At 48.2% G+C, this 25,314-nt stretch overlaps 1 protein-coding gene across 17 annotated transcripts in view; it reads right to left on the minus strand.

The window, feature by feature from the left end:
• Positions 1–2,147: 2,147 nt before the first annotated feature.
• Positions 2,148–25,314, minus strand: part of UBE3B (ubiquitin protein ligase E3B) — a 49,623-nt gene continuing 26,456 nt past the window's right edge. For 13 of the 17 annotated variants that reach the window (XM_036904015.2, XM_057491993.1, XM_057491994.1 and 10 more), the window contains 11 exons: positions 24,572–24,671; positions 20,583–20,702; positions 15,959–16,135; positions 15,718–15,828; positions 14,254–14,391; positions 13,840–13,905; positions 11,981–12,039; positions 8,722–8,904; positions 8,100–8,211; positions 5,249–5,341; positions 2,148–4,331 (listed from right to left, as the gene is read on the minus strand). In XM_036904015.2, coding sequence (XP_036759910.2) covers positions 4,140–4,331; positions 5,249–5,341; positions 8,100–8,211; positions 8,722–8,904; positions 11,981–12,039; positions 13,840–13,905; positions 14,254–14,391; positions 15,718–15,828; positions 15,959–16,135; positions 20,583–20,702; positions 24,572–24,671 — 1,351 coding nt within the window. In that variant the 3' untranslated portion in view covers positions 2,148–4,139. Of the gene's footprint in view, positions 4,332–5,248; positions 5,546–8,099; positions 8,212–8,721; positions 8,905–9,985; positions 11,409–11,980; positions 12,040–13,839; positions 13,906–14,253; positions 14,392–15,717; positions 15,829–15,958; positions 16,136–20,582; positions 20,703–24,571; positions 24,672–25,314 lie in introns of those variants that run through there. The other 4 variants (XR_008993797.1, XM_057492000.1, XM_057492002.1 and 1 more) reach the window with 4 other exon arrangements.

Consider the following 25,314-nt stretch of genomic DNA (forward strand, 5'->3'; position numbering starts at 1 on the left):
TCAGGCAATGCTGTGGCAGCTGCTGCCACTACCCCCATTTTATGGAAGGTGGAACAGTAGCCCAGAGAAGCCAGGGGCATTGTCTTTAGCCTTAGAGCCAGTGAGCGGCAACACTGGGTTGCGAACACAGTTCCAAGTGCTCCACAGCCCTGCTCTCTCCAGAGCCCTCAGTTGGATCTACAGTACTCAGCTTGGGGTCTGCAGTCAGTTGTGACTCTTGAAACGAAGGCTAGCTCTCAGGATGGTTAGCACGAGGAAGCTTTCGTTCTGGCTGCACGTGCCACAGGCTGTTGACAACTGCGGATCCTGTCTGGGCCTCTGGGCAGCCTCTTCTCCCTTGCAGTCTAGCACTGAGTGTGTGTGTGTGTGTGTGTGTGTGTGTTGGTTGGTCACAGTTGGGGGACACAGCGAGGCACAAGCCTGGAGCCTCTGGCAAAAGAACTCTTTGCTTGTGTCTCTCCCACTCAGCTGACTCCCCACAGGCAGTACAGACAGTGTGCCTTTCTCCCATTCTGCAGAAGGTCCACAGGGGAAACAGGTGGCCCTTCCCCATGTAATTTCTCTTCTCCCCGCTGCAACTGTTGGTGGCAGCAGAAGCTACTCTGGAAGCTTAGCTAGAGCCTGATCAACAGGTCGTGGGCAGCTCTGTTTGCTTAAAGCGGAAGGCGAGAAACTGCAGGAAGGTGACTAGCATCTGAGTGCCGACTCGGAGCCAGAACAGAGCTCGGCGCACCGCATACATTACTTCACTTCATCTCAGGTGCCGCTGAAGTAGGTGTGACTCAGGAAACATGCAGAGAGGCTGCCCCACGGGACTGAGAGCCAGCAGGTGAGGGACTGGCTTGGCAGCTCCCCTCTGCCGTCCACAGCCCTCACTCTGCTTCTTGGAAAAGGGCACCCCAAGAACCACTTTCCATGGTTCTTCAGCCCCTTACCAATTTAGTAAGTTTCCAGGAAGTAAGTCTGAGCCTAAAGGAGCCCTGGATCTCCATGTTAACCAGGCTGAGTGTGACCTATCTGTCCAAGCCCTGTCACTCGATTTTAGCAGCGGGGTAGCTGTTAAATGAACAGGACAGAGATAGCTGATGGCTTTGCTGCAGTCAGAAACATAATGGACACCAGTGTTTCTCAGACTGTGTTTTACCTAAATATTCCTAAGCACTTGCAAGTTCTGTCAGTATGTTAAAATTGCCTTCATCTTAATGATAATTCTAAAAAACCCATTTTTCCTACTTACAGACTTTCTCTTTGCAGTGATGACTTGTAACTAAAGGCCTAATGTCATGGAATTGCCTTTAGGCGTTTAGGCAGGCACGCCTCACACTGGAGGCTCTGAGGCGTTCTGGGTCTTGGCGGTGTTTTCTCCTTCCATGGCATAAATGCTCCATGTTAAGAAAGCCCAGCACAGACGAATTCCTCAAATGCCAGGCATCCAAACTGTTGTAAAAGGGCTTGTCAGGCTTTCAAAACCTCTTTCCTGAATCCCTAGATTTCAACAGGCCTGACTTGTGCTCAGACCCTGAGGTGCCCCCGGGCCAGGGGAGGTAGTGAGGACTCACAGGGTGCCATGGGTGAGGGATAAGCCCTTCAGGGTAGAGTTGGAACAACTGGCCGGCCAGAGGTGGGTTTTTTGCTGAGTGTAAATCTGGGCTTGTTAATGGAATGAGACAGGGCTTAGTGTCCTGCAAGTAAGGTCCTCAGTGAAGCAGAAAAGCAGAATATACCCAGTTGTAGCTACAAAATTTTACTTCAGACACTTTAAAACTATCTGGGTTCTTCTCAACACACACCTATTATTTTTATACATTACTGTGTGAAATACATAATCCAGGGTGATGGCTGCCTCCAGGAGGCAGGTGCGCGGAAGGGACAGGAGCATGGATGGTGCTGAAGAGGACTTAAGCTTTATCTGAAATGTGTTACTTCTTTAAACAAAAGTGGAAGCAAATGGAAATGACAAATTGTCAACCAGCTACTAGCTCTGGTTAGTCAGTGCGACTTAGATGTCTGTTATACTATCCTTTGTATCTTCTTTCCACTGGGGAGCCCATGTGTTCCTTAAGCCCCAGGTGCCCCATCTCAAGCTATCCACAGGCACGTGGTGGGAACATGCACCCTCTTCAGACAAAAGGAACACAGCCATCATGTGCTGAAGTACAAATTTAATAAAGCCTTTGATCTATAAGTTATCTATGAAACAAAAAAGCCCACAGCGTTTTAGAGCCATCAAGAGCCATCGAGGTGTGAATGAACACCAGCTATAAAAGTACAGGTTCAGTGTTTTTAGATAGTGCAATATTTCCAGCTGTTGAAGAGAAGAACTTAAATGAAATTACAAACTACCCCTCCTCGTCAAGAAAACTAAGTTGATGTTGGTGTTTAGAAACTACTCTCTCCCCATTCCCCCACTGGCTGATTCTCAGGTAATAAAAACCGAGATGGGATCAAACTTCTTTGTGCAGGTTGACAATTACTTGGCCCCTGCATAAATGTACAAACCTGCTCAATGTACACACACATGTTCAGAAGATATCATCAAAGGAATTGAGTGTTTCACAAAAAGTGGCAAATCCATAGAATCAGAGGTACTAACAAATATTAAATAATGTAAGTAAATTCCTGTTTGTCTTTAGATTCCGTGTCATCTTCTTCCATCAAAGTAAAACACGCACTCTGTTCTCCAGAAGCCAGGGACTCTAACGCAGCCAGGCCTGCACCCTGGAACCCTGCTGAGGTCCCCTTATGGAGGCGATGGAAGACAGGTCTTGCCCACTTTGCTGCTAACATGAAGTTTCTTGCTGGAAGGTGTCTGGCTGCTTGGAAGAGAGCTGCAAGCCCTCAGCCGGCTCCGCAGAACAGGTGGGGACCTGGCCCTCCTGGCTTTTATTCTAGCTTCACTCTCAGTGATGGAGACGCACAAGGAGAATGACAAGGCAGGTGAGGGTGGATGACTGTCAGCACAGACCACCAACTGGCCTCGGCCTCAGTTCCCTGGATCTGAAGTTAAGTTCTCATGATAAAGGTGAAGAATGAGGGCAGAGGAGCACAATGGATTGAGGAGAAAACAGAGTAAAAAACAGCAACAAAAAAACCCAACCCAGAGGGTGCATGGGTTTCCTCAGCCTTGCGAGCCTCCTTTGGTGTAAAGGGCTCCAGGTTCCCTGACAGGAGGCGAGACCCAAGTCTCCTGGAAGTTTACACCTACGGAGTAGAGCCACTGCCCGCATGCCCTGGGCCTAGGTACCTTCAGCTAGTGTTTGTTCCTTACTAGATAACAAGCAGGCAGACAAGCAGGGGAGAGGCAGCTGCCCCTGTGGGAATCAGTGAGCTTTGGGTGACAGCCAGTGCCTTCTGCTTTTTCTCCCAAACCCAGGATGCCAACGTGAATGCACAAGATGGGAACGAGCCAGTGGAGGCCCCCTGGCAGCCTGGCCCGCGGAGGCCTCAGAGCATTCGCTGCGAGAGTGAGGGGTCGGTGGGGTGATTGAGTGCGGAATGCGTGGCTTTGAGGTGGGGCGGTGCTTTAAACTTCCTGCAAGCAGGCACCTCTGCCTCCCTGGGGCACAGGCGAGCCTGCTGTCTGCAGCGAGGCCACTGCGATGGGACGGAGGCAGAGCTTTGTCGGGTGCATAGAGGCTTGGCAAGGCCTGACCTGAGTAGAGTTTTCAGAAACGGAAGGAGAATGACTCATGTGTAGGAGGCTTCGTGCACTCAGGCCCACATCACAAAAACTACTCTGGACCCTTGGAGTTCCTGGGCCTTGTTCATGAACAGCTCACGCAGAAAGTTAAGGAAAGAAAAAGACTCACAGACCCATCCATCAAAAAGACCAGCCCCTCTGCAATCACAGGTCTGGGCTTCCAGCCACTGCAAAGGAGGAAGAAGGACTGATGCTGGCAGAATCTGGAGGTTTATTTTCTACATTCCCTTTCCACTAGTGTCACCTGGAGAACGCTCTGTAGAGTCGTCATGTGTGTCTAAAGTTCTTGAGGCTGCAGGGGAGTCTCATGGCTATAGAGAGGTCTGGGGGCTGACATCACTGGGTCTGTGGGTCACACTCCCAGGGGAAGGCTGCTTCCCGAAGCTGAAGGTCCCTGGTAGCCCAGGAGTCTGTGCGGGTGGGTGCACTGTAGCGGGAGCTAGGAGAGCTCGAAGCCCGTGTTCATGCTGATGGCGTAGCGCAGCTTCTCCCGGAGGACGCTCTTCTTGCTGTAGTTGGGCAGCTTGAGCAGGTTGAAGCAGGTGGAGGAGGTGGGCAGACGGCCACCTGGCTCCCGCTTGCGGATGGTGAAGAAGCCCCGGAGGACACTGCCCAGGGTGTCCCCAGTGTCCTGCAAGCACACACCACAGCCTTGTTGAGAGGTACCTGGGCTGTGCTGTGAACGTGCACACCACTGCCTGAGGGCACCCCCAAACAGAGGACAGCTGGCCTTGAGAGTGGAGTGCACAGAAACAACCCCAGGGCCTCAGGTCCTACACAGGGGAACCTTTATGCACTCAGAAATGGGGCCTCTGGTTAACCGCTGATTATGGGTTAACCAATTTTAAAAAAGCAAGAATACTGTAAAAACACTTGAGGTACCAAAACATTTCTGAATGCAGCCTAACATTTCCTCCCTGCCCTTGCCGGTGCTGTGGCCTGTGGCAGACTGTAACTTAGAGTGCCTTCTTTAATTAGGCAGGGGCTGAGGATTGTCTAGCATGAGAGTGACGTGGAGCCCAGACTGCAGCATCCTAGAGAGCAGCTTTGCTCAGGCCACTGGGTTTTATGCCAGGGATGGGGGCCGGGGTGGGTGGGAGGTGAGATACTTTTCACAACAGCTGCTATTTGAGCACCCCCTACACAGCACAGTAACCCCTACGGCATTCACTTCCACTTTACAGATGAAGAAATGAAGCAGCTGGCCCGGATGCGCACCGCTAACAGGCCAAGGAGTTGGCATTCATGTCTGAGCCTGTCTAATCCTTAAGCCCTCATCCTTACCCCTCTCCCACACTGCCTCTCAGACCAAAAGCTCCTAAAAATGCCCCCCAGGTATTCTTCCTAAGTGAGAGCTGAGGCCCCAGCGCAGGCCGAGGCCGTGGCAGCCTCTGCGGGGCCAGCCTGGCCAGAGAGCTGCAGAACCTTCTCACCAGCTCTGGGGAGCCGAGCTGCTCACCCTGCAGACATAGACTCAGGGAAAGGCCTACCTGGTGGGCACAGCAGAACACAACCAAGAGGGACCGCCTCGTCCCCCAGCAGTGGTACCTGATCGTCTGACACTTCGACACAGCGGATGGAGAAAGGAGGCTTGAGGTAGGCGAATCCCAGGAGAGGGGGCCTGGAGCAGCTGGTCACAAACTGCAACACAAGGCAGGGTCGGGGAAGGAGTGGGGCGCATGCTCCCTCAGTGGCGGGCCCTGTACAGCCAGGCTGTGCTCTTTTGCTTCTCTACCCACTATCTCATTAACTACTGCTCAGCTGGCAGGATGCGTGATAGAGGGTCTGCTTGGGCCAAGAACGGAACACAACCCACATCTCTCTTCAGCATGCTGTTCTCTGGGGCTAAAACACATGAGATCCAAACCCACAGATAGGACTAGTCATTTGTGGGAGTCAACCCAGGGCTGGTGGAGAATGTGTGGCTGAAGAGTTCAGGAACAACACAGAATCCCATCCACGTGACTGAGCTCCAGTGGGACTGTCATGTAGGCAGCAGGAGTGACATCTGCTGACTGACACCCTTCCTTAGAGACACACCTTGCAACGAGACACTGGGAGGAGAGGGTGAAGTAGAAGCCAGTGGTGCCCACTAAGTGTGGCACCAGAGCCTCAGGCCCTGGAGCTGGGGCACAGGGAGCCCTGGGGTGATGACACCACCAACCGCACTTGCTCGCTTTGCAACTGGCTTCCTGCTCAGCTTCTTAGCCACACAGGGAAGGATGGGCAGGCGTGCCCACCTGTGTACTTTGTCCTGCTGGTTTGCAGAGCTGTCTCTGTGAGCTTGGCTTCTGGGGGCCCTTCTCTGACAGACTAATCTGCTCTTGGCACACTAACAAAAACCAGCCTTAGGAGCCAGTGAGGCTCGGGGGCAGACTAAGATACTGGGCATCTGAATTGGGGCCTATGGGCGGCAGCCACACTTCCCTGCTATACTTTTGGAAGTCCTTGCATATTCCAGAGGGCAGCACCTGTGTTATGTCCCCAGATGTGCTAGCTCACACCTGGACAGGGGCATCTGAGCAGCTTGGAAATTCAAGTGATAACTGGCATAAGAAGTCCTGAGAAACAATTCACTTTCTTTAATTGAACATTAGCCAAAAATGCTCTCCCTTCACTAGGGATAGTAGGGACCCGCTACTTATAACATCAACCTGTGCTTCAAAATTCCATGGCAAGTTGAGTGAGTGAGTCTTAAAATAAGGAGTACCATTTAAACAATGTTGTAAATGATTGTGAGATTCCTGAGATCATTCAAAGACAGTTGATTAGTACCATGCTTCAAAAGCAGTTTTTACAAAAAGTATCAGCAAGATATATTGCTATTCTAATATATTCTATTTTCCAACATAAAAACCATAGCAGCAGTTTCTATTTAAAACGCACTGCTGAGTTGCCACCCTGTGCTGAGTACTCTGTGAACCGACCTCATCTAACCAGTCCGTGGATACTGTGTGACACCACCTGTTTTAAGGATGAGGACACAGAAGAGTGCACATCCCGATTCGGGCTGCTGAGACCTGCTGCTGGCCAGGGCTGGTCAGAGGACGGAGGGCTGCTTCACCCCCATGGGGTCACCCTCCTGGGACCAGAGGAAGAACAGGGGGCACTGGAAGCCTACTGATGCTCTGCCATCATGATGTTTAAAGAAAGCAGTCACATCACTCCTGTACACCTGTTCTGCTTCTGCCACCGGGCTCTGGGGCCTGTCCACACCTGAAGAGAAGGGCAGGCACACAGCAAAGAACTGCAGGTTTAGTGACAGACTATTCAGAGACAGAATCGCACCTGCTGTGTGGGGCCAGGGCCGTGTGGGTGCGAGATGCTAGCCTTCCTCTCTTTCTAGGACAGGCAGGGGTGACCAGTTTACATGGCGGCAGAGACTGTTTTGCCTACAAGGGGCACTGCTGGAAAAACTGGACCAATTCTCCTAAAGGTCAACTTCTGAATTTTGTCTGCCTGCCCGCCCGGCTTTCAGATCTGCACGGATGGCTGGTGCATGTCTGCATCTGTGGACTGGAGTGAGGGCCTCGATGGGAATGAACTCTCCTCAGAACGAGAAATCAAGGAGAAAGACAACCTGCTGCCATGGCTTTCTTGCCATGTTGCCTCAACAACTGAGATCACACGAGGCCATTCTAGAAACCCAAATGTCCAAAAGAAAGTATTTCAAGACACTTACGTTTACCACCAGAATATGATAAAATGTTCATGTAAGACATCAAATAGGAGAGCAGATGGGAAAATGGTATGATTCCATTTTTATAAAAATACACACATGCCTAACACACACACAGACAAGTGTGTGTGTGTCACCCAGTGTCATATAAAACACTATGCCAATGTCAGAAATAAAAAACAACTTGAGGGCATCAGGGGCACATTTTGAACATTCGCAACTTTAAAGACGCCACTACAGGAGAACTGGTTAATGTCAGCCACTCTACCTGCACATTTCACACTACTGAGAAAAAGGGTACACAGAGGTAGTCCCTGGTGAGCAGGAATGGAGACTGTTAAGTTTACTTGTCTGTATTTTCTTAAGGAAAGGTAATAAACACCATTGATTTCTACCCTGAAAGCCAAGGAATGACATGCTAGCGAGGCCAGCACGGGTGAGTGGGGGGATGGAATGCTGAGCCCGACATGCGAGCCTGCCCGTGCAGGCCTGTCTCTGCGGAGTGCTGTCCCGGTGCTCTCCCGCTCTAGGCCTCTGCCTCACCTCGAGCCCCTCTCTGGTTTCTGCTTGACCTACAGAGCCGGCCCACTCATGGGAGAGGACATGCTGATATGAGGTCCTCTGGATCATTTTTTTTCCAATGTAAATCTTATCATCTGGCCTTCTAGGTTTATGAGAATATGTACGCATGAACGCATGTATAGGTAATGTGTAAAATACCTTCAGAAACATAGCTCTCTCGTCAGGTGTGAAGTCGGAGGCCAGAATATCCCAGAGCCAGATAATGACCCTGTGACTTCCATGAAAACCACCGTAGTACACTGTGTGCTTCCTGAAAACAATCCAGACAGTGGGGTCAGCCACACATTCTGATGGGCACGAAATATGAGACATCAAATAGAAAAGTAGCTGGCGAAGTGGTATGATTCCATTTTTATTGCCTTCAGCAAGGCAGCACAGAGAACTCTGGTAGGTGTGGGTTAACTACTAACTTCTACTAAAACCAGAAGTCCATGTGTTAATAACCCCATACCCCTGGAAGCTAAATGCGCAGGAAGTTCAAAAGCTGGCCCTGCTATTCCCAAGAGGAAGCTAACAGGAGATTTTGCAATACTGCTTCCTAGAACTTCCGAGTGCCCAGCAGTCTTCCATTTGCTTCCACTTCTCAGCCTCTAGGCAGACAAGTGGTTGAGCTTTTATTCTAAAGCAATTTACCCAGTGATCAGGGAGGAGTACATCTGGAGATGGGCCCCTGAAAAATCCCTCCAAAGGGAACCCAGAAAGGGAGCAGCTTGCTTTTCAGGAGGCCTGAGGTTCCACCGCCACCCCCCTTGCTTCTTACTTTAAATCTTCTAGATCAATCTCAGCATTGTCACCGGAGATGAGTCTCTGTAGCTCAGGGGTTGAGAACATCCGGGTCCACTCAGGCTTAATAATGGAGCGGAATCCACTAATGAGGGCAGCTGTCTGGTTTTTGATTTGAGTGTGCATTCGAAAATGTGCCATCAGATGGATGTAGCTAATTCTGTTGCCAACATGAGAAAACAGTGGAAATTAAAAGGACAGGGCAGGCTGTTACCAAAAGACTGAAAGATGAGTCCAGTCATTTCTGAACCATCTTACAAAAACTAACAGTATCAGAGCGTTTCACCGGAACAATGGTGATGCCAGTGATGACAGCTCTCCTGAGTGGCACATTGTTGCCACTGTCGATGCCTTAAGCATTCAAGGGCATTACCTCATTATTTCTCCCCAAAAACCAATGGGTACACCATACAACAGGATAACACTCCGCTGTGTCAAGAATTAAAGTAAGACATTCTCCAGGTAGGGAGAGGACCTGTCTTAGTATAAAGGGTGCTTTTTGGACTTCTATTTAATTTCATCCTTTTGGACATAAACCAATTAAGATATAATTCAATCATCTACATGTGCTCTCTTACAACACTAAACTATGTTTTCTACCTTTATCTTGTATCTACCTACCACTTCAGCATTTTATTAAAAATAATAATAATAAAGAGAGAAATGTGGTATCCACATATAAATCAAGTATAAAAACCAAATGAGTATTCATATTTGAACTGACTGTTTAGAGTTCATAATGCATGAGCAAAACCGAAAGTTTCTGTGATGACTCCCCTTGTACTGTTCACCATGTAACTTATTCATTATGTAAGAATTTGTTCTACATGTAAAAACTTGTTTGTTATGCCTCAGAAGATTGGAGACTGACAAAAATTAGGCTTGGGGTGGAATAATGATTGTGCATTGAGCATTAACTCCCCTATACAGAATTTTATTGTCGTTAACAACCATTTGATCAATAAATATGAGAGATGCCCTCACAAAAAAAAAAAAAAAAAAAAAAAGGACAGACTTCCAATGGTAAAATAAATTAGTAACCGGGATGTAAGGTATAGCATAAGGAATATAGTCAAGATATTGTAACAGCTTGGTAGGGTGATAGCTGGAACCTAGAATTATGTATATAAATGTTCTACCACTGTGTTGTACACTTGAAACTCATGTAATATAATACTCTGTGTCAACTACCCTTCAATAAAAAATAATAATTAAAAAAAAAAAAAAAAAGATATAATTCAGTCCTTCAATAAGCTTTAAAGCAGAGAAAAATTATTTCATGTTGAAACTTCAATCAAAACCTTGCTAATCCTAACCAAGAGTCTAGGCTGTGAAAAGGTAAGTGTTTAGGAAGTTTTACCCAGAGGCAGCTGGCTTACATTTAGGTTCTACTGGGAAGTCAGGGCGCTAACAACAGTTCCAAGCAGATGGTCTTCTGGGTCTGCTTTTATGAACACAATGACCTCATCTACAACTGTATAACGGAATACAATTATTTTGAACAGGGTAAATACATTCTAATAGGCCTGCTAGTATCACCGATTTCTTAGCCAACCATTTACTTAGAAGCCAGAAAATGAGGCCAGCCCAAATAAATGTTTACTCCACAATTGCTCAGATCTAAGTTATTGACCTTGAAAATATCTGTATTAAAAAAAATTATCCGGCAGCAAACTTGCACACTGATATACCTTAAGTATAACCTCTTCTATTATTGCTGTTCCTTTTGTGCACTATTTGAAGCAGGTAACTAAATACTGTTCCTCAAGAGAGAGGGGCTGTGGGAGGCTTTCCCATTGAACACCCAGCAAGTGCAGGATCACGTATCACTACCAAGGAGGGGAAACTGGTGCTGCCAAGCCTTTTAAGGTAAGTCTGCAGAACTGAGCACCTTTGTCCTTATACTGAGGTTTCGTGCTAAGAACACATCACAGTTTGTGAAAGACTTTCCACAAAGGAGGTTTCCAGGGAACTTCACTCCAACACAGGCTGCATCGACCCTCTTCCTCTGGTTCATACACACAGCTCCTCCCACCACCCACCTGCCATAATGCCTGGCAAAATGGGGCCAATTTGAGGGTGGTGGGCTCCATGTGACCTGTCACATATCCAATGACAGTAACAATCACTGCTGTCCTTTAAGGCCCTCCTTTGAGTCAGACATCCTGAAGGTGTCTTACATGTGTTATCTCCCATGAAGCCCTCTGAAGGCATGGCTACAGGGCACATGGTGAGTAGGGTCAGGATCTACCCCTGCTCTGATGCCCTAGGCAGCTGCTCCCAACCTGTGCTCTCTATTCTCAGTTGCCAAACCAACGCCCCGAGGCCAAGCGGCAAAACTGGTGCATTTCAATCATAAGAATCGGGTCTGTTCTTCTGGCTAGACTGGCAGTCTAAATAAAAAGCTCCCTAAGCACGCAGACTGACCAAACCACCCGACCAGAGAGGAACACAATGCTTGGGAATAGTGGGCTATAATATGCACTGGATCCACACGACTCACCACATGAGACTGAGCTCTCAGTTGTCATTGAAGAGAGTGATGTTCAGATTAACAGTTCAGATGCTCAGCTGAGCCTGGCCATAGAGATTGACAGATTGACGAAAGGGCCAAGATCTACTCCTCCAGCCAGGTTCTACTGTTTTAATTTGGTAAGAAGAGAGCTGGGTAGAGACAGTACATTGAGGGGTTTTGCGTCTAGGGACCAAAGAGGTTGACATTTATGATAGATTCCTAAAAGCCTGTTATCTGTGACAATAGCTGCCGGGTCTCAGACTCTCCCCATGTCTAAGGACCTGTCTACTTTATTTGAATTCATCACTGTGCCTTCTCAGGAACGGTGTTTTGTACAACTGCCACATGTTATCATTCCAAGATGACCTGCCCCTCCAAGGTATCTTTCCGCCTCCATGCCCTCTGGGTTCAGGACTGTGTGCTTGAATGGCTCAGAATCCATCTGTCTGCATCTACAGCCGTCATTAAATTCCTAGGAACACTGTGACCTGGGTGCCTCTGACCTTAGAAGTGCTACTGCAAAAAATAAATCGTCAATTCTTATTTTGCAAATCGAATTTAATACGATTTTGGCCTATGAACTGTAACCAGTAAATTCCATTATGATATTTATGGCCTCTTTCTACTTCAATTTATCTTAATAAATTCTCAAAGTAAGCCTAGAGAGCCAGAATGAAGTCCTTTCAAGTGGTGACCTTAAAAATCGAATTGCTATACTCACTTATTTTCATTCGTAACAGGAATGGTCTTCCCTCCAGGAATCAGTTCATGGCAGACAAGCTAGGGGAGAAGATGGGGAGCAATTATTTGAGAGAATTCCAATGGGCAAATAAAATTTTGATGCCAACATCTGTAATAACAACAGAACTAAGAAAGGACATATTTGGGAACATTTTCACAAAAAGCCAGGCCTTAAATATCAACAAACAGACCCTGCACAATCAATATGAAAGGTTTCTTCTCATCTGGTCCCCCGACATTTGTATTATGCCTTTGGGATGTCATGGAGGCGGACGTGTTAGCGTGTAAGAACACAGTGGTCTGTTTAAAAAAATGCCGGTATAACCATACCCTTGGAATACTATGCAACTATTCAAAAATATGATGCAAATGTGTATTTATTGAAAAAGTCGGGGGAAAAGCATATTATTATAAACAGCATAGTATGCTATTTCTGCAAACAAGTGTGTTTGTACACCTACGGAGAAAAGTCTGGAAGGACACGGTCACATTAATACTGGTACTCTCCTGGAAACATCCTTGTCGGTGGTTTTCACTTTCATCTTTATGTTCATATTAGAGCTGAACTTTTTCTTAGGAGTTTGCATTTTTTTTTTTGTCAGGAGAGAAAATTAAGAATGTCAGGAAGCAGGCTCAAGATTTGATTAAAGATTTGAAAATGCTACAGAATCAACTGCTTTTCTCAACTCCAAGAACTGTGGGTCACCTGAAAATCAAAGAAAGCCTAGTTTTAAAGCTAATTTTAATAAAAATTCTATCAATATAGTATGCTATCATTCTACAGATGTAGAGAGGAGAAACAGTGACCTCTAAACCCACTGCTGTCAACCCCTGGGGGCACCCTGAGGGATTTTAAGGCTGGAAGGACCTTTAAATCACCCAGCCTGGTGTTTCCCACGAAGGGCTCCAGCAAACACCTTGTCTATGAGCTCTCATTTGCAGAATCACTCTGTGAGACAGCACTCTCTCTTTCTTTGGAAGAAGACTTCCACAGTCAAACGAGCTGGGGAAAGTCGAGGTTAATGCCACTACAGCAGGTTTCCTTCCCAGACTCCTCAGAGCCCTGGTATGCCAGCATGCTCGGTGGCACAAGCAGGTGTTCACAGTGTCTGTGACGCGGATCTCAGCAATGACTCACTCAGCAGACGGTTGCTTGTGTAAGATAAGGAGTGTGGCTCCGGGAGACTGAGTGACCTCTCTGAGGAGACACAAGCAGGGCTCCACGAAACCAGCTCTGCACATATGAACTCATGGCCTGTTTCTCCAGAGCAGCCCTCAGAGCACGTGCAGAGGCTCACTCAGGTCACGGGGGTATAACTGGAGGGGGCTGAGGGCACTTCAGAGAAAAGCTGAACAGAAAGCTCTGGGAGAAAACCCCTCTGCCACCATGATTTCAGGGGCCTTTTCTTCCTGCTCTGCCCTCCATGGCAAGTATGAACACGGACGGGATTCTGTCACAGGCTCTTCTTTCCAAGTGGCTTCATCCCCCTCTTTAAGTCACAATCTTCCATGTGTAACAGCTAATCTTCACCATGGCAACAAAAAGCCATGTTACAAACAGGGAATTACAGCTTCCATCAGGAATGACCCACTGTGCCATCTAAGCAAAGCAGGGTCTCTGTGGGGAGCTGCCTGAGGGGCAAGCAGGCAAAGGCCAGGTCAACTGGGAATGAAGTAGGGACGCCCTCCCTCCTGGATATGCAGAGGAGGAAGGGCAAGGGAGACCATGGACTAGAGGACACAGCCTCAGTTTGTGGCCCTCCTAGGGAAAACAGAGTAGGGCAGGTCTCAGGAAGCCAATGGAGGAAGGGAAGAGAGCTCGGCCAGAGGCTCACCTACCTGACCCATGACGTCCTCGTCATATGACAGCGTCAGGCCCAGGTCAGCAATGTCCCCATCATAGCGCTAATGCGACAGAGAGGGGGAAAGTGTTGGTACTAAGAAGCGCCAAAGTCCTTGAAGGCTTTAACACCTCCCCTTGGTGGGCAGTAACTACTGTGGCTGCACTACAGCTTGAAACCAACAGAAAGGCCCCTCATCACTTCAAGGAAGGAGGCTGTGTCAGGCCTGAGAGGAAGTGCTTAGAAGGGGACGTGGGGCCTGCAGTGACTACCAGGTGGGTCCCTTTGCCACAGCAGAACATCTCATTCCACCACACGATGATGAGGTAAAGTTGAGCCTTATAGGGCTGCACTTCACTGACTTCACACAAGTACCCAGCACCCAGCATGGCTCTCCTGACATTCCACAGACCTTAATGGAGGTGAGGTTTTTATAGAACTCAGAGTCCAGGGAAGGAAGTTCGTCCACAGAGCTGTAGAAGATACTGTGGTGGTGCCCAAGCAGCTGGCTCAGGAAGAAGGATGCAAAAGGCACATCTACCACAATTCCCTGGGAGAGAAGAGAGACAAGCTTGCCGTCTGCCACCAGGATTCCCTCTTAGGGATCCATCGGGGGCGGCACTGACTGCAGAGGGGGGCTCTGACGACACCAGTGGCATCTCTAGGCACTTCCTACACTTCAGTCTGAGGAGCACTACCTCCCCATCACTTAACAAACACAATCAAGGGCCTCCTGGGGACACAACAGCAGAGTGAAGGACACAGGCGTTGTAGCTACACAGCTGCAGGATCAAATCCCAGCTCCACGGCTGCCAGACCATGGGACATCAGCTTTCTCCTCTGTAAATGGGGACGGGCACAGCCCCCCAGTTTTAGGATTGAACAGGCAGGTTGCAGAGGAGCACAGAGGAGAGGCTCTCTCCTGGAGGCAGGGCAGGAGGAGGTATCCAAGCTAGTCCTAAAGGAGTGCGAGGCCCACAGGCCTGCTGTAGGGCTAGAACACAGCCCAGTGTGTGAAGAAGGGAAGGTGACTGATGCAGCCGGAGGCGGCAGGGCCGGACCAGGATGGGCCTCATAAGCCCCCAGGAGTCTGAATTCTACCCCAAGGGCAGCAGGGAGCCCTGAGAGGGCGCTAGGCAGGGAAGTGCCAGGTTTGTACTTTATGCAGGAAATGGACGGGAGGAGGAAAACAGGAGGCAGGGATACAGGCAGGAAGCCCTCATGAAATGCCAGGGAGAACCACTGACAGACTCCAGGTGGAGAGACTTAGAAGGGACAATCACACTCAGTGAGGGCCTGTCACAGAGGTCACGGGGTGAGTGAGGTGAAGCGTGCTGCTCCTCACACAGGGCCCGCACCTCCTGGTTTCTGTCATCTGTACTTTACTGTAGGAGAGGGAGCAGAGACTGGGCCCAGGAATGGGGGAGGATGTTCACAGAAGCCAGGAGGTCATGCTTTTCTGGGTCTCATCACAACTGCATGTTTAAAGGGAAAACATGGCATGTGCCCACGCAGGTTCTCAGGGATTTTTTTTACAACAGGGATCAACTGAGAAATTGTTTCCATTTTCCAGACATGGGAACAGAAACATAAAGAATGAGCCCAGCACCAACCAGTCTGGGGCAGGAGGGCAGAAGGGTGCTTGGGCAGGGCCCCACTGGGGCACCTGACTTCCTCATGGCCAGGGCTGAGCCCGTGGCCAGGGGCTGCTTACCAGAAAGAATGATGGATTAGTCAGGAGTCAAGGATGTTCTCCCGCCCCCTTTATTGCCCCTTTTTGCTGTGGTCTGGAACCAAAGTGGCAAGTCTCTGAGGTGTGCCTGTCCTTCTAACATTTTATTTTCCGTTGCAGTTGAACACTTCCTAAAGTGCCTACCTCATACACAGCCTTCCCCAGCATCTTGCCCACAAACTCAAAGAGCTGCAGGTAATTCTCATGAATGTAGGATGTGGGCGAAGGGTAGAGTCTCTCGTCCCCACTGGTTGTCTGCAAGACAAAAGGATGGATAGAAGCAGAGAGGTTAAATGCCTTGTCATGAGCAAGACCAGACTTTCACTTCTCATTTGTCACCTCAAATTTGGCTGCTGTCAACCCCACTCTAGCTCTCCTTCAATACCTTGAACAGGTTGAGTGCTGGGTCGAACACCCTCTTGATGATCTCTTCCAAGAACTCCTTGAAAACACCATCTTGATCAATCCCGGCCTCGTCCACCCCGAGGTCATTGACAAACTTCACACGGATCACGCCCTTCATGGCGTGCTGGGAGAGCTGCCGAAGCTGCTCATAGCCATCCTGCCAAGGGCAGAATTACAGTCCATTAGGAACCCAAGGCTTTCTGCATAATCCAGGGCTTCTCTTCAAGGCTCTTTTCCCCCTGAACAAATTTTCTTTCTCAGTGTAATTACTGTATGTGCAAATTAGGATGCCTGGGTGCATGAGAAGAACAGTTCTCACCTGCTTTTAAATGAGTCTGTTAAAAGGAAATTTCATTTTTGGGGATGTGACTGTGGCAAGAGGAGACTGCCCTCAAGATGATGCAGAGCAGGACAAGGGAAATAGAATGAGTCACAAGCTCTCAGCCATCAGACAAAGGAAGGGAGACACTGGGACAAATCTCACTCTATTTTAATGCCAAGAGTATCTTTTAGCTCATGGTAAAATCAATCAATCAATCAATCAAACTCACAGCCTGCTACAAGATGAAAAGTAAAAGTAACTTCCACCCTTCAACTCCTGGATGTTTCCCTAGAACATGAAAGGCCTTGTGAGTCATGCTAAGAAATTTAGGTTATATTCTGAGGGCAATAGGGAGTTTAAACACAGAAGAGTTTAGGCAGAGAGTGAGATGGCTGGCTTTGTCTTAAAAAGGTCCTTCTATTGGCAGCAAAGCGGATGGATGGCAGGGCACAAAGGAAACAAAGAAACAGGGGTACAGGAGTCACCCGAAGGAACGGGCTCATGGTTTTGGGTGCACAGTCCTGAAAAGTACTTTTTATATACATGAAGTTTGGAAACTATTATGCTAGATAAACAGGAATGATGCTGGGCCTGGACAAAGTCAGAAGCAGTGGGAGGAAGAAACCTCAGCCCAACTCTGGCTTGCAGTCAGCTCTCCCAAGACACACAGCCATTCCACATGTCTCCCCTATCCAGAACTCCAGGTCACAACTTTAGAGTTCTACTAAGTCATCTTGTTATATTTGTCTTTTGATTCTAATCTGTCGAGTTCTTCCTGGCTCCTGATTCTGTCATCAAATGTATTCCTGCCATGTGGGCACTGATAAGCAAGCTGCTCAGGTTTTCATTTCAGAGCAGTGATTGTAAAAAAGTGTTGAATAGGACAGGGCCCAGGGAGGAGTCTTTTGGTCCAACATGAGAGGCCCCACCACTAGGGTGAAACCGGTGTCTTTAGATTCTGTCACGGAAGCTGCAAATGAACTGCAACACCCTCCTGAGGCCAGCCCACACGGCTCCATCTCAGCCACACCTGCGGTGCTGTCAGACGTTTTGCTAACAGGAGACAGGTCGTCTCCATGGCATCCACTTGTCTGCCAGTCTGGGCCTTTGTTACAAGGCAAATGAGGACAGTATGGCGAAACCTGTTTTGGGGAGCCTTGCTGCCTTCCTGCCAATCACATTTCCCTTGTGTTCACCTAGTGAACCGAAGGACTGTTGGATGGTGGCTCCCAATCCTATCAGGTGTTAGGCATGGGAAACATTTCCTCTGAATGTCCCCTGAGTCACCCGAAGGAACGGGCTCATGGTTTTGGGTGCACAGTCCTGAAAAGTACTTTTTATATACATGAAGTTTGGAAACTATTATGCTAGACGGAAAAAAAAGGAAAAACAGGAAGTCACCATGCAGCTGCTGCAGTATTTAAACCATTCTGCCTAAACTTAGGATAATTATATTGGCACTGAGTCAGGGATGGGTGGAGAATTCCAATGTGTCCCTGCTTGCCTGCAGGATTTCTTCCATTCTGCTTTAAAATGATGGCTTCCTAACCGTAATACACGTTAGTAGGTATCTCAGTGGTAAGAGGACTAAACAAGCTGGTAATTTTGAAAGCCCAGCACATGGCAGGTGCTCAGGGAATATTTGCTGGAGCAGTTTTGCTTGGCTAGTCCTACATTAGCCTCCTCTTTGAAAAGTTGTAGACTGGGATTTTCCACCTGCCACCTCTGACATCGTTCCTGCTGCATGCCACTACCCCTGGGCACCCTGTTGCTGTGTGAGGATCATTTCTGTGTCCTTTGGGCCGGTGACTGGGAATAGGGCATGGCTCTTCTCTACTGCCTCTCAAGGAGCAGTAGACCTGGGGACAGGAGAGCTGGTTCCCAGACCCAGCTCTGCCAGACACGCAAGTGACCTTGACTGAGAAGCTAACGTCTCTGGCCTCAGTTCTGCCTTTGACAGGGCAGGGGGGAAGGGCTGGATAAGAGTATGTCTAAGGTTCCTTCAGTGGTGCCATGCTGGAGTTCCAGCCCCAGTGCACCCTCTGTGAGGGGAAGCCTCCTGCAGGACTTCAGACCTGGAAGCCTAAAATAGAAGCACTGCCTTCAATACAAACCATAAAGAGGAAATAGAATAAAAGCCCAGAAGGTCATGAGTCTAATACCATCTTTTTGATGCCCCCTTGTGCCCAAATCAAGCAAAGGCTGCTGGGCTCTCATGTTCTAATAAACAAACCACCAGATCAGGAGAACAACTGCAGTAACTGGAGAAATGAGCCTCTCCCCTTCCAAATTCAGTGTGAACACAGTGACCGATTTCATGACAAGATACATTCTAACGGAATGTAAAGAGGAAAATGGACTTTGCCTGAAATCTAAGGCAGATATCCTCCTTTGACATTCCTGAGGGATGTGTTTTAAAAAGCAAGCCCAGGGCAACCAGATGTCAAGTGAATTTCCTACAAGCAGTGACACCTGAGGAGAGAATCAAGGACTCTGTCACTCTCAGGGGACACCCTAGTCTCTGCTACCCCAGACTTCCCGTTGGTGCTGGCCATGTCTGAGTGGGTATGATGGGCAACGGGACTGAGGACTTGAAGGGACAGGAGAGGTGAGTCATGTATGATGCACCAAGTGCTGGGAAAGGGAGTTTTTACAACACAGTTGAGCTTTTTCTTCTTTGAGTCAAAGCAAAGGTGGCAAACTGGTGGCCCACAGGTTGAATTCACTGGAAAGACGGGTATTACCTGACCTTCCCAGTACTTTACAAACGTTCATTAGTTCACAACATGAAAGATCTGGGGATTTCACATAACACCTGAATTTTGGCCTTCTCTTAAAATACCAGTGCATTCTGGGGCCCAACTCTGCACACAAAAGAAGTCAGGTGGAGCTGAGTGGAGGTGGCTTCTTTTGGGGTATATGTGTTCTCCACCTACCTACCCCCCTCTACTGCTCCTCAGCACTGAGGCTGGATGTCAGCTGTCATTTGTCAACTCACTTCTGGGTTTGTTTGTTTTTTTGAGTTACCTATATTGAGGGCTGCGTTGCAAGAAAAACAAGAGAGCAGTGGAAGTGCAGAATATTTCTATTTTTTAGCATGCAAACAAGATGCTCCTGCACTGAGACACACTCAGCCAGCTTAACCCATTTCCGTGACCTACAGGATCCCTGTAGGCAGTTAAATTTCTTATCCCACATTTAAGAAAGTAAAAAACATCATCTGTTCACCACATGTGCCTCCCCAGCAGAATTCAGTGTCAATCACCAGTAAGAGGAACCTTTTAAAAGAAGTTCCCCAGGAAAGAGAGTGAATACCCCGAAAGAGAAAATGAAAACATGTGAGGAGGAAGGGCTGCTGTCATTGCTACTTGTTGGTGGCTGGCTGTGTGGCCATGTCCTGCCCTCGGATCCCATGACTGCCCTAAACTGCTGAGTATGCTAATGAGGAACTATGGTGGGAGTCTGATAAAAGGTCTAGAGAGCAAGCATGGGCAACTAAACCAAGCCAAGCCTCCCCTGGAAAAGGGGATGTGGGGCTCAGTCACCAACTCCACCACTAGCAAGACCAGCACATATGGGCAGGCTGTGCACTGCAGAACACTGGGGGAGAGTGTGGTACGTACAATGCAGTCATTGCAGGCTTGTATAAGTTACCCCAGTGTTTTCAGCAGATGGCAGTCAGGGTCTTGTTCCAACAAAATCAATATATTATGACAATTTTCTGACATATGGAGGTAAAGTGTTCTGAGGACAGGCACCTATTTCTAACTCACATGAAGTCATCATATAGTGGTAACCCTGGACATGGGATTTGGCTAAGTGGCCCACTTCACTTGTGCCCCTAAGTTCTGTCTACAAAGAACTTCTGGCTCTGTGATAAATGCATTTCTCAGTATGGCTCAGTCAACTTGACACCTCCAGTCCAGTGTCCACGCTGGTGGCTGAGAGTCTGGGAAAAGTGCCCGTCAGGACAAATGGGGTCCACACAGACACGAGAAGGTCTGCCCTCATTTCAAAGGGGCATGAAGTGCTTGCAGCTCGGGCCCAGGGTCTCTCACGGGGAAAAGGAAGGGAAACACTGCACTGCGCATCCCCAGCACTGAGGACACATTTAACCAAGCAGCTCTTCAGAGAACACACAATAGGGCAAATGGCCCCGTTCCTGCTCCCAGAGCCTTGATTTCTGCGTCATTAGATGGAGGAGTGATAAGACCAAATCCTACTGTTCATTGAAAACCCTACATTTCACAGAGCACACATCTCTTTGTGAAAGGCTCCTCACCTCCAACATCCGAGACCGTCGGATAGTAATGTGAGTGACGTGAGGGGAGGCCGAGCTGGTTTCCACAAGCCCCAGTTTCTCCTTCTCCTTGGTAACCATGTTTCGGAACAGGAGAACTCTCTGAAATGAATGAAGGTGAGAGCAGAAACAGGGTCAGCAACTGATGATTCCCTCAAACGTACTGTATAAAATTAGTGAAATTTAAGTCACATGAGAAGCAACCAGACTGGGAACTTTGATATGTGTTACAGGTTAGAAGTGTCTTCTGGGAATGGTAAACATTCCTAAAAACAATCTCGCAAATTAGAAATACAGCTCAGTACCTGTCAAGGAAGAAAAGTTCCAGAAAGAGTGGTCTGGCTGAACCCAGGGTCCAGCTAAGAATAGTCTGGGAGAAAAATCATTCTCCTCATTCAGTCAATAATCCACTGTAAAAACCTGGCAACCAGACAACTTAGAGGCTGCTTTATATAGCTGTGTCTGCCTTAAAGGAAATCAATATTATGAATTTAAAAAACAGAAACATTTCAAAGATAATTTTTTTCAGTGTCAGAAATTTTTTAAATGATCCCGTGGAATAAAGGTCCTTGACCTTTTATCTGCGTCCTCTGTGCCCTCAAGCACACGGTAGTCCCACGAGCAATACCTCTCAATTATTGTTTGAAAAGAACCTTCTCTCTCTATTCTCAAGATTCTGGTCAGCCCCTTTAGGAGAGCTGACAGGTCTCCCCCTTTCCTGGGTGTGAGAAGCACTGCCCTAGCTGTGCTTCTTCATATCAGTGAATGAGGAAATCCAACCACGGCTACCTTTTTAAAAAATGGGAATCTCCCCAAAGTCAAGAGTTTTGTTAAACAGAAATAAGAACAGTCCTACCGGCAACAGCCTGTGTGGGGCCATGTGACACGAATGCTTGTGACCCCAAATCTCTGGCATGATCGCCTGAACAGGGGTGACACTTTATGGAACAAAAGGCAGACAAAGTACTTCACGTCTGGGTTATTCTACGATGGGGCAGAGAAAACATACACAGAAGCAAACTTTGGGGGTGAGCATGAGAATGCCGGCCCCTCAAGAACTAAGGGAAGCCTGGATGGGGCACTGGATCTCCATGTGGTGTCGAAGGTGTGGGGCAACTGTGAGGAGCCCTCCAGAGGCTGGGAGACCTCAGTAACCACAGCAGACACCTGGGTAGGATCATTACCCCCACTTTGCAAATGAAGAAACTGACTCACCCAAGGTCACACAGCTGGTGGGCACATTCAAACCCAGAGCCCATGTGCAGACCACCACACCACACAGCACTGTGCACCCAACGGAGAGCTAGCCTTCTGGCCAAAATGAGAGAGAAAGAGAGAGAGAGGCCTTATGTCCCCGTGGCGAGCCAAGCTGCACATAAATGTGTAGAAGCAATATAAGAGACTGCAGAGAATCAGGTGCTGTGTGTGTGACCCCGGCAGAGTGGAGGCCTTTAAAAATGTTAAAGAAAGCAAGACAGGCATTGTAATCACCCACTCAAGTGAGACCAAGAACAAGGGAGAGGGTCAGCCGTCAGGGCAGATGGCATAGAGCTAACAGATGAAAGCAGAAAGCGGGCCTGGAGAGATCTGCTGCCCTCCTGTGGGCCTCAGCAAGAACATCTCAGCAGCTGAGGGCAGCCCACACCCCACTGGGCGGGAAGTGAAGGTGGAGACTGAGGCAACACAGCATCCTCATCGCCCTGACACACAGCACCCTCCAGGCCTGCTGGCACCATCACAGGGAGGGCAGGGCCCGGGAGGTAAGGAAAGGCCCTATTTTCCCAAGGGAGGGAAAGATTTCATGAGCCACGGACAGCCTTGATGGCAATCTCCCAAACAATAACAAAAAAAAAAATGCTGAGGATCAGAATACAGCCTGGACTTACAAGTCATGCAAACTGATGTCAGAGGTTCTTTCTTGCTCACAGCACCCCTAGTGGATGGCTCAGTAATTATGTTTGCACGGCATTTCTGGGGCACAAGAAATACTTAACAATTCTATTTACTAGGTAGTCAGGCTCCTAACAACTTAAAAAATATTTATGTGCTAAGAACTTAGTAGTGGTATTTAAAAATACACATATATTGAAATAGAAAATATTTTAATTTCATTTTTCAAATGCAGTTTAACAAATATGCTGAAACTGTGAGCTCAAGCTAGTACTTCACATAGTGTCCAACAGATTTCACTGTTTCCCTCAAAAACCTAGGCACCCCAGCACCCCATCTGTGAGCTGCAGATACACAGACATTCCAGACTCTGATACGGGAATGCTACGGTCCAGGGCTCTATTCAGACACATGGTCCGGGACGAAGTGCTGTGTTTGAAGTCAGACTCCACCAAACTGGTCTAGGCCCAGGAGATGAAGGACTGGAAGCCACTTCTACAGGGAATAGTTGTGGAAAGGAAGTTGCTGCCCTTGGAAAACGGAAGATTCAAAAGGCAAACAAGAGCTGTTTGAGAACCTCAGAAGATTTAGAGATTCCACTTTTAGTGGTTGTTGAAGAACCAAAGGGTAGAAGTTATTGAGAAGCATATCAACTTAAGATGGGGAAGAATGTGCCATCACTGGGAAGTGTAAAGCAATAGAATGGCCTGCTTTGCAAAGCTGTGCCTTCTCTACCTGAGGCAAGGTCAGGCACATTATTGAAGGGGCTCCTTCATGGAGGGCACGTTTGACTAAGTAATCTCCACAAAGGTCTTCATTTCTGAGAGCCTCTGCTGTCAAGTGCAATAACAATGTAAACAACTGTTTGTGAATCACTGCTTGAGGGTAGAGAATAGCAACCATAAGTATTAACGTCAAGGTCAAAACAGTATGGGGAGCAGTGAGGAGTAAGTATCCATGAGAAGTGAGATTTAGTTCACAAAAATGTGACATATGTTCTTTTTAAAAAATATCTACTCTGTCAAAAAAAGAGAAAGGAAAGGAAAGGAAACACAGAGCTCCTTCCGAAGGAGAACAGCAGTGTCCCAGCACCAGCAGACACGCGTCTGAGGTGCTCACTACACACCAGAGCGTGAGCAGCACCTTCCCTCACTTCCTGGAGGCTCATGACAAGTACCTGACCATACACCTCGTGTCCTCGGGTCTGACACCCACTCTGCTGGTTTTCTTCCTCTGATGACACCTTCTCTCCTTGTGCTGGCCCTTTAAGGAAGATCCCGCAGGGTGCTGGCCTCTGTCCCCTGGTCTTACCTCTTGTGAGTCCCTGACCTCCTAGTCCATGTCCATGAGCGCAGTTAGGAGATCTGGGTGCTGCCCACATGTGGAGTCTCTCTCCAGCCCAGTCCTCTAGGCTGAGCTCCAGAGCCCTGTGTCCAGTGGCCTCGTGGAGTCACAGATACCCCACATGCTACCCGCCTGAAGCCGACCTCAGCGTTTCCCAGACCTGCTCTCGCTTGTTCTCCTACCTCAGGGAATGCCTCGCCCAAGCACCCAGGTGCCAAGCCAGAAAACTGAGCATCATCTGAATCCTTCCTTTCCTTCTCCTCTGAGAGCCATCATTCTCTAAGGCCTATAAGGTGCTACCTTGTTAAAAAAACCTCTCAACTTCATCGTCTTCCTGCTCCTGTAGCCCCACCCAAGTCCAGGCCCTTGATTTACAAGATCCTTCTTGTTCCAGCTCCTATAAACTTCAGCTTCTTTCCTCCCTCCTCTATGTTCTCTCCAGTCAGACTGCACATCTGGCTCTTCGATCACACCACAGTCTCTCCCACCCCGGGCCTTAACACTGTCCACTTCTGCCTCTGAAGCCTTCTCCTGACCCCCTGTCCCTCATTCCCAGCTGTGTCAGGTCCCTTGTCTGGGCTCCCACAGCATCCATCTCCCCCACCCCCACCAAGATTTGCCAGCTCATACTGCCTTCAACCTTCATATTGCCAACTGCTGTAAGGAAGATGGAAAGTCAGGAGCTGCATGGTACAGCAGAAAGATGTACTAGGAGCCCAGCTCTGAGCACAACTCACGTTTTTGTGAGGAATGACATGAGGGAGGTACTGCAGGATCAGCTGTGCCCGTTTCCTGTCCTTGTCGAGTTCTTGGAAGAGCACACTAGGTTTGAGATCCCTTAGGAAGACAGACATGGGTTTGGGATTGTTAAAACAAGAAAGTCGTGCTCTGGTGCTGGGCTGGCAAACTAGAGCCTGTGGCCCAAATCCAGCCTGCTGCTCGGTTTTGAAAATAAAGTTTTAATGGAACACAACCACACTCATTCATTATGTATTATCTACAGCTGATCTCATCCTACAGTAGCAGACTTGAGCAGCTGTGACAGGGATTATCTGGTCTGCAAAGCCTAAAATATTTACCATCTAGCCCATTACAGAAAAAGTTTGCCAGTTCTTGCTCTAGAATTACATAAGAGTTGACATGTCATTGATAAAAAAAATTCAGACATGATCTTCTGTTTAGTTATTTATTGCAAGAGGAGTTCCACCACACCCCCTCAAAAAACCTAGTTTTTATACTAAATCTTTTGACAAAAACTTCCATTTAGCTCTCATATCCTGTTGCACAAATCAGCTCAAAGAACTTTTCTTTCCAGTTTGGATAAGAAACATTTGCTAAATGGGATCTGGCTGTGTCACCATGACTGAGCTCTAACCCTCTTCAGTGTGAGCCCGGCGGCCAGGTGACCTGTCCTAACAGGTGCTTCACGGGAACAGCAGCCCTCCCAATGCAGACCAGGGACGAAGGAGAGGAGCACACA

The sequence above is a fragment of the Manis pentadactyla genome, chromosome 14 (genome assembly GCF_030020395.1).
Source record: "Manis pentadactyla isolate mManPen7 chromosome 14, mManPen7.hap1, whole genome shotgun sequence".
NCBI classification, from domain to species: Eukaryota; Metazoa; Chordata; class Mammalia; order Pholidota; family Manidae; genus Manis; species Manis pentadactyla.